The sequence below is a fragment of the Periplaneta americana genome, chromosome 12, assembly GCF_040183065.1.
Source record: "Periplaneta americana isolate PAMFEO1 chromosome 12, P.americana_PAMFEO1_priV1, whole genome shotgun sequence".
Lineage (NCBI taxonomy): Eukaryota > Metazoa > Arthropoda > Insecta > Blattodea > Blattidae > Periplaneta > Periplaneta americana.
Genome location: NC_091128.1, coordinates 98,915,092 through 98,924,879, shown reverse-complemented (window position 1 = coordinate 98,924,879; position 9,788 = coordinate 98,915,092). Strand labels below are relative to the sequence as shown.

The following is a 9,788-nucleotide window of genomic DNA, read 5'->3' as shown; positions in this document are numbered from 1 at the left end:
AATTTTATTCATTTACTGGAAAAGACACTGGAATATTTAAGAAACTGAAACATGAATGCATTATTTGTGGAGACATCAATGTGTTTATCTAACAGAAAGCAATAGGTATGATAAATTAAATCCATTGCTAGCATCTTTCAATTTAATTTATACAATAAATTTTCCGACCGGAAAACAATGGGATTCAGCTACTGCAATAGACAACATATTTATTGGAAAGGAAAGAATAGGTGTATCTCAAACAACCCCAATAATTAATGGTCTTTCGAATCATGATGCTTAACTCCTAAATATAAATAATAACACATCATCAAAAAACCAACTATATAAGATTCAGAAATATAGACAGAGAATCATTAAATAATTTTGAAACAAATCTTAAAAATGAAACATGGGAATCAGTATATAGTCAATGTGATATGAACAGTAAATTCAACGAGTTCCATAAAACATTTCTACATACTTTTTAATCCAGTTTTCCTGTAAAGTATAAAAATGCAAAAAATATGTAACGAAAGATGAATTACACAAGGTATTAAAATCTCATGTAAAACCAAGAGATTATATAGGCCTATACAGAGCAGAAATAATAAAGATACAAACTTCAAATAACATTACAAAATTTATTCAAAAATATTACAGAAAGTTATTCAAAAAGCTAAAGAATTACGTACACTATAACACAATAATACAAAACTCTGATAATAAACCAAAACAACTTGGAACATAATTAAAAGGGAAAGTGGACGATCAAAAAGTAAAGTAAGAAACTATACCCTATACCCTTATATCTAACAATACAAAATGTCAGACCCAAATGAAATTGCAAATATATTTAACAAATATTTTATTTCAATAACAGATAACCTCAACATCCCCCAAGATAATGTTACTACCAATTTAGACTCTTTAACATAATATTTTTCAACAAAATTCTCAAATATTCATATATTTCCAACAAATAAACAAGAAATAATTGAAATTATTAAAAATCTAAAGTAAAAAAACTCCTTAGGGTATGATCAAATAGCAAGCAAAATATTATAAGAGAGTTCACAATATTATAGCTAGGCCACTAAGTTGTTTATGTAACTATTCAATGTACCTACAATGGTATATTCCCCCAAGAGATTTAAATATTCCGTGGTTATTCCTATCTTCAAAAAAGGAGAAAAAACGTCCCCACAAAATTACAGACCTACATCACTTCCACCAGTCTTTTTCAAAGTCTTTAAAAAAGTAGTGTATAAAAGATTATATCATCATCTAGAAAGATACATTTTAGTCCCAGAACAGTTTGGATTTAGGAAAAATAAATACACGGAAAATGCAACATTTAGTTCAATGAGTTTCGGAATAATATTCTGGGAAAATTCTTCAGATCTTAACAGTATACTCCTACTACAAAAAGAATTACGTAATTAGAATAACAGTGGGTGCCAAATCTAGGGAATCATGTAGGACCATTTTCAAAAAACTAAAAATAATGCCCATGGTTTGTCAGTATATTTTTTCATGAATAAACTTCCACGTATGTAATCGTGAAAACTTTGTAACTAATTCAACAGTTTATAGCATAAATACACGTCAAAAAGATGACTTTCATAATCCATTGGCAAGTCTACTGTACTATCAAAAAGGAGTGCATTATATTGCAGTAAAAATATTTAATAGTCTCCCTATGGGAAGTCAAAAGGAAGATAGCAGTGGCCAAGGAGAAAAAGGAGCATCTTCTGCGGATCTCTGGAAAAAGAACTAAGAAAGAGACTAGTGAAGTGCTTTGTATGAAGTGTGGCTTTGTATGGGGCAGAAACATGGACATTACGACTAAGTGAAGAGAAACGAATAGAAGCATTTGAAACGTGGATATGGAGAAGAATGGAACGTGTGAAGTGGACAGACAGAATAAGAAATGGAACTCTGTTAGAAAGAGTGGGTGAAGAAAGAATGATGCTGAAACTGATCAGAAAGAGAAAAGGAAATTAGTTGGGTCACTGGCTGAGAAGAAACTGCCTACTGAAGGATGCACTGGAAGAAATGGTGAACGGGAGAAGAGTTCGGGGTAGAAGAAATCAGATGATAGACGATATTAAGATATATTGATCATATGAGGAAACAAAGAGGAAGGCAGAAAATTGGAAAGATTGGAGAAAGCTGGGTTTGTAGTGAAATACCTGCCCTTGGGCAGAACACTAAATGAATTAAATGAATGAGTCTCCCTACGAATATAAAAAATCAAACTCAAAACATAAGGTTATTTAGGATCCAATTAAAGTAGCATCCAATTTCTCGCACCTTCTATTCTATAGCTGAATTTATGACAGCCAATAATGCTTCATGAATATTTATGTCTTATGTCAAGTATTGAAACTAAACCTTTGTATTGTACTAAAGTCTATAGTGTAAATCTCTTCGGTATGTACTTCAACTAGACTGTGACTATAATTAAGACTTTAAATTACTGTTAAGATTTTTTTTGTTTGTTTGTTTGGCATGTTTCATATTCTAGCTGTGAAGTGATGTACGAATACCATGGGATGTAAATAAATGCAATACAAAGGAACTGGCCACCCTACCCCATTATCCCCTGACTTAGTTGTCTCATGAGTGACACCTTATTGGTGTCACTTATGAGGTTCAAACCTGTCTTCGGACAGTTGACTAAACAACAATAAATAACAACAAAATTTCAAGTTCAACATACTCTTATTCAGTTTTCTTAAGATATCGCTCCAGAATATGCCATTAGGAAAGTTCAGGATAACAGACAGGGTTTGGAATTGAACGGGTTGCATCAGCGTCTTGCCTATGCAGATGACGTGAATATGTTAGGAGAAAATCCACAAACGATTAGGGAAAACACAGAAATTTTACGTGGAGCAAGTAAGTAAAGTTTGGAAGTAAATCCCTGAAAGGACAAAGTATATGATTATGTCTCGTGACCAGAATATTGTACGAAATGGCAACATAAAAATTGGAGATTTATCCATCGAAGAGGTGGAAAAATTCAAATATATTGGAGCAACAGTAACAAATACAAATGACACTTGGTAGGAAATTAAATGCAGAATAAATATAGGAAATGCCTATTATTATTTGGTTGACAAGCTTTTACCATCTAGTCTGCTGTCAAAAAATCTGAAAATTAGAATTCATAAAACAGTTATATTACCAGTTGTTCTGTATGGTTTGAAAATTGGACTCTCACTTTGAGAGAGGAACAGAGGTTAAGGGTGTTTGAGAATAAGGTTATTAGGAAAATATTTGGGGCTAAGAGGGATAAAGTTACAGAAGAATAGAGAAACTTACACATCGCAGAACAGCACACATTGTATTCTTCACCTGACATAATTAGGAACATTAAGTCCAGACGTTTGAGATGAACAGGGCATGTAGCACGTATGGGCGAATCCAGAAATGCATATAGAGTGTTAGTTGGAAGACCAGAGGGAAAAAGACCTTTGGGGAGACCGAGACGTAGATGGGAGGATGATATTAAAATGGATTTGATGGAGGTGGGATATGATGATAGAGACTGGATTAATTTGCACAGGATAGGGACCAATGGCAGGCTTATGTGAGGGCGGCCATGAACCTACGGGTTCCTTAAAAGCCATTTGTAAGTAAGTAATTACACATAAATTTCCCAACATTTCAATACAATTTATTGCATTATGAAGATTAGTTGTTCGAAACAAAAGACCAGTATACATCTTACAGGAGGGTCTAATCATCATGCTCGTGCCAGACACACGTAACACATAACATCTTTTTATCAATCACCCAACATCTGTGTAGTGACTTCTATATTTGCCGCATTTTTCTATCACCTGTTGCATGTTCACATCATCCCAGTTCTCAATAATTGTGTTCTTATCAGTTGCAAGAGCACAAACAGTAACAATCCCTGCTGTATTAGAATGCAAGCCAAGGTATATTTTTTGATTTGTAATGTTATGTTTTTCAAAAGCTTTGTACAACTCAAAATCAAAGATCTGTTTCAGACCATCATGAGCAGTATTCTTAGACCCCCACTTCACGCTCACTATAACTCCAGTGCCATCCTTTCTGTATATCAGAAGACCAAGTTCAAATCTCCTTTCAGATTCAAATAATATTTCAGAGTATATTCTCACCTGGTATGCTGCAAACGTAAAGAGAGGTCCTTTAAACTCATCATGGTTTTTTGGTATTTGTACATCTCCAGAAAATAGCTGTGCTATGGAACCTGCGAGTATCTGAAATGATTCATCGTGATTCCCATCTATGGAACTTAAAGCAATGCCGTATTCAGAAATCTGCTCTTCAGTAAAGTTGTATTTCTTCTTGTAGAAACGTCTGTTATAAAATCTCTTTGTAATTTCATCTCGAACTTCACCGATCGGTAGTTCCAATGTACACCACCACTGATTTTCCCTGATTACATTAAAGAAACCATGATCCTTCAGATACTGAATCGACAAATCAACATCATTATTATTAGGATAGTAACAAATAGGTTGATTTATCAGCTTGTTTAGATGTAATACATCTTGAGGAGTTATTCTGTACCCAACATTCCTTACTGAAATTGACCCATGTGACTGAATGGTACTAAATTTTTTTCTAATCGCTTCATTTTCAAATAGTTGACACAGACGTAACATGTCACTACGTTCACTCCAATACCTTTTTGGCTTGCATTGGATCTTGTTTTGACTATGATCGTTAACTTTCTTATGCTGATATCTTTTCACATCCCAATCATGAAGATAATGTACAAAGGAAAAAGCACAAAATAGTTTAGTGCCACTCCCATATACTTGGTATCCGCTGTAGTAATTCAGAATTTCCCATTCATCGAAGCCTTTGAATTGGGGCTTATTAAGCAACATATCTACTTCATCTTTTGTAAATCCATAGTATTCAGAGAATCGATGATTTTCCAGAAATGGGCAAATTTCAATGTTGCTTGCATATAATAACAAGGTTGTTCCCACGACAGAAGAAGCACTAAGTAGACCACCCAGCACATGTTTATTTCCATTTAGTACTCTAGAAACCATGATAGCAATGAATTCAATAACACTATGGATGTATTCCAGTTCGATTTCCTTTGACTTATTTATTAATCGCTTAATAGGGGTATCAAATTCATCTATTAAAATAATTACTTTTCGGTTGAAATGTTCGTGCAAAGACTCTGCTAAGAATTCCAAACCAAACAGCACGTCCTCTTCACTTAAATCCTTACATTTGATGAGATTAACGTAACACTCAAACTTTTGCCTCTTGCTCTTGGATAAAAGACTAGTAGCTTCGTCTCTCAAATATCCATGATCTTTAAATGCTTCACGCAAAACGTACGTGAGATTTTTCACAAATTCTCGGTGGCTATCACATACCCATAGCACTTCGAAAAAGTCAAGAAAGATAACCGGATGTTGGCCACAATGTTCATAGAAAAACTGCCTACTTTGACATGTATCATTTCGACACTTTTCAACAGTGAGCTTCGTCTTACAATGACATTGATAAATCTTTAAGTTATTGTTCTTGAATAGTTTGAAATTGTTTGTTGGCGTTATTTCTTCATCTTCCATCGATTTTCCAGCTTCAGTTCTTTTCACACAGGTTCTAGGGTTCCCTTTTTCATCTACCTGTATTTCACAAAACTTCCTTACCATATCCATGTTCACTGATTTTCCAAAATCTCTAGGTGCTGTTATGAGAACTTTCCCCATTTTTGGTTCCTCACCGTCTGTCTCCATAAACAATTCTTTTATAAGCAAAGTTTTGTCGATAAATACATCAGATCTCACAAGGTATGTAAAATATTCTGACCGAGGGCAAATGTTAAGTCTTTTAGCTATCCCCTGGAAAATTAAAATTTGTAATTAATTATATATTTCATAGAATCATTTTGTAAATTTAATTAAGCTCACATTAGACCTATTTGCCAATAGCATTTTGTTCACGGTCTTCTACATTTTGAATGTCCAATTGCGTATTAAAGACTACATTTTAGTTAATAGGTTAAGTAAGATTTTATTAAACATTATTGTACTTACATGTTCACTCGAGGTAGATGGACCATCTGCAAGGCATTCAACATTATTCTTACTGGATCGTTTAGGTTGTGTAGTATCCATTGCACCTAGAAAGGAAGGATTAGTATTTAGGTACATCAAACCAACAAGATCATGTCAAACGAATCTGCTATTAATAATTCAGGTCAAGTAAATTTGCGGAAAAATATTTTTAACGATAATAGTCAATAAACATTCATTACAGAAAACACACTATATTGAAATGCCGCCAACTTAAGTTGTTGTAGTAGAGACTAAAAAGGCACAATGAAATTAAATCCCCCACAACAAAATGCACAACAAACAACTGAAAAAGGATTCACTAAATGAAAAGAAACAAACATTAGAAGAAAATTACATGTATAGCAGAACAGGCCATAGAAATTGTGGGCTCCCCCCCATCACAAACGTTTGCCAGAGCCCTCCACCTCGCCAATATTGTAATCAATGTTGAAATTCTATAATTTAAATACAGTATTGCTAAACAAGCTAAAGATTTTTTAGTAAAGAGCTCGCAGAGAGATAGCAGCTTTCACCATGTATGGTGCAGCATCGGTCAGTAACAGTAGTAAGTTGTCATGTTGAATTCCACTCAAAGATCTATCAAACAGTTTACTAATTGTTGAAAAATTCAATTTTTCTAGTTGTTCACAATTTATTAAGAAAATTTCACCTGAAATATTTTCTTTCATTGTGCCTACCACAACGTTAGCCACATAGTGTCCCTGTGAATCTGTAGTTTCGTCCATACATACGCAAATTCTTTTCTCATTCACCTTTTCCCTAATCTCCTGTATTGGTTTTCGTTGCATTTCCCCATATAATTTTTTTCTTAGTGTTGAACAGTTGGGCATAGCTTTTCCAGTATATTTTTCTAGGAACTCATGGAACTTCACATTATTCACTTTCGTCAGTGGAATATCAAGCACAAATCAAAGCTTTGCACAGTTCTGCGAAAAAAAAGGAGAACTCGAAGAACGTGCTTGACCAAGTAACATTTGTTGAACTAAGTTACTTGTTTTTCGTCTTGAATTCGTTGTAGACCTCTTTTGTGCTTCTCTCTATTCACGGATTGATCCACAGAAAACTTTCTTTCAGCTCCAACTCTGACGTCGCATATTTTGCAATACAATATTTCACCATCTGTGCTGAACACTTTTACCCCGTACTGTGAAACATAATGTTTTAATTTATATGTTACTATTTTTTTCCTTTTGGCATGGCTTCACTATACAACACTTACTACACTAAAGAAAGTGACAAATAAAATGAGGTGATAACAACAGCTAGCATGTAGATATGGAGACTTGGGAACTGTATAGGGTTGCCATGGTTACCATGGACACCGACCCCTAATCCCTTGCTAGGACTGGTTTGTAACCCAAAAAAAGATGCAGTAAAACTTTAAAACACATATTTTTCTCTTGCTGTGGAATGTCACTGGACTGGTTTGGGCACATCCATTCTCCTATGCAGCTGCAAAGTGGGCAGAATCCCTTACTCGTTTCATAGAATAGAGGTACAAGTCAATTTTCGCACTGGTAAAAGTAAATTAAAGAAGAAAGCAGAAAAAATGGGACTGAGAGTTAATACAGAAAAGACAAAATATATGATAGTACCAGACTCACAAGAAAAAAGAACACCATGTGATTTGCAAATTGAACAGGAAGTATTTGAGTAGCAAAATTCTGCTATCTGGGGAATATAATGGATAGTGAAATCAAAATGAGTGCCACAATAAAAGACCGGATTCAAGCAGGGAATAAAGCATATTTTGCAAATCTGAAATTGCTAAAATGTAAAATATTAACAAGGACAGATAAAATACAGATATATAAAACATTAATAAGGCCAATTGTTAATATGGCGCAGAAACTTGGACACTGATAAAATCAGACCAAGATTATTTAAGGAAATTTGAACGTAAAATAATGAGAAGAATTTATGGACCTGTTTTGGATAACGGCATGTGGAAAATTCGATATAATGAGGAAATCAACCAACTTATTAAAGGAGAAGATATAGTAAGATTTATAAAATCATGAGGCTGCAATGGCTAGGTCACTTAGAACGAATGGATGAGAATAGAATATCTCTAAAAGTGTTTAAAGCAAGATTTCATTCAACAAAGAAGAGAGGAAGACCTAGAATATGATGGATGGATAAAATGTGATGGAAGATCTGAAAATTATGAACGTGAAGAGATGGAGAGAAAAGATTGGAAATAGAAGAGAATGGGGACTGATTGTGAAGGAAGCCAAGGCTCACATAGGCATGTAGTGCCGTATAGTAAGTATGTAACAATGGTTGAAACAAGCACTAATATGCTATAAAATCCACAAAAAAATGCAATATTTCACAAAATCGAAAAAAATTCAAATAAATGCAACAACAAAGTTGCATGGATCAGATCCTTTTCCTGCTAAAACACATTTATAATTAAATGAGCAATGTATAGCCTTCACAAAAAACTTAAGTGGTCAACATAGAACTTGAAACTATATTAGTTGAATCGTTAAAAGTGTTATGATTTAAACAGGTTATGTACTTTAGACAGACGGGTCCCCATTTCACCGCTGGTGCGGTGTTATTTTCAGTGTCTTAGTTCGTATAACACTGAAGATGCCACACCAGTGTCAAAACGGGGACCCATCTAAGGTACATAACCTGTTTAAATTATAACACTTTTAATGGTTCAACTAATACAGTTTCAAGTTTTAAACAAGTGTTAACGTGAACAAGAAACAATGGTCAACATAACATTTCTCCAGTACAACATATCATCCTATTACTAGTAAAACCAGTTACGTCCAGTAATGCATGTTTTGTAAAATTAGCAATTAAAACTTTATTAATGCAGGAAAGATCATAATAAATTCTTTAAATAAAGTAATTAGTTTGTTACCTATAACATATTCGGCGGCCGGGTAGCTCAGTTGGTAGAGCAGTTGGCTACGGACTGGAAGGTCTGGGGTTCGATCCCAGGTGGTGACAGGATTTTTTCTCGTTGCCAAACTTTCAGAACGGCCCCGAGGTTCACTCAGCCTCCGGGTCTTTCCCGGGGGTAAAAGGAGTTCAGAGTGTGGTGCCGACCACACCACCTCATTCTAGTGCCGAGGTCATGGAAAGCATGGGGCTCTACCTCCATGCCCCCCCAAGTTGTTGGCATGTTACGGGGATACCTTTACCTTTACCTTTACCTATGACATATTCGATTTTATTAGAATACAGAGCACGGAAAGACAAGTCGGGGACTGTACTTAACTTATTTTATACAAAAAGTGGACTTAATCGGTTTTACTGGTAATAGGATGAATATGGTGATGACAGTAAAGGCATATGTTGACATAAACCGTTAATCTCGCAAAATGTTAGTAAATAAGACTTACGGCAAATTGATCATTTTACTGTATCATGACTTATATTCCACCCAAGCACAAGCCCATAATACCAAATGAAAACTAAAGTTTTTCTTTTTAATAGCTTATTAGAAACTGAAAATTGTAAAAAAGAAGTGACTAAAGCACCGAAGAATTATGAAAATAAAAATTTTACTTTAAGCACTAATCTTTAGACCTGCTGTGGCTTGGTGAAAAATGTAATCAGAGACCTAGTGTTTTTATTGCTTACAATAGAGACTACAATGCAAATTTTGTACGGATACAGAATTAAAATTTGGGGCGAATCACAATACGAATCAGATGTCAGCTCCATGTGTGG

The 9,788-nt window shown here is 34.5% G+C and overlaps 1 protein-coding gene across 1 annotated transcript; it reads right to left on the bottom strand.

Annotated features, from left to right (window-relative positions):
- Positions 1-614: 614 nt before the first annotated feature.
- On the bottom strand, positions 615-9,173 carry LOC138710708 (uncharacterized). The gene is made up of 3 exons (XM_069841775.1): positions 8,974-9,173; positions 6,051-6,136; positions 615-5,855 (listed from the first exon to the last, which is right to left on the bottom strand). Exons 2-3 carry the CDS (start codon positions 6,129-6,131, stop codon positions 3,780-3,782), a joined length of 2,157 nt encoding a protein of 718 aa, XP_069697876.1. The 5' UTR covers positions 6,132-6,136; positions 8,974-9,173; the 3' UTR covers positions 615-3,779.
- Positions 9,174-9,788: the final 615 nt, after the last annotated feature.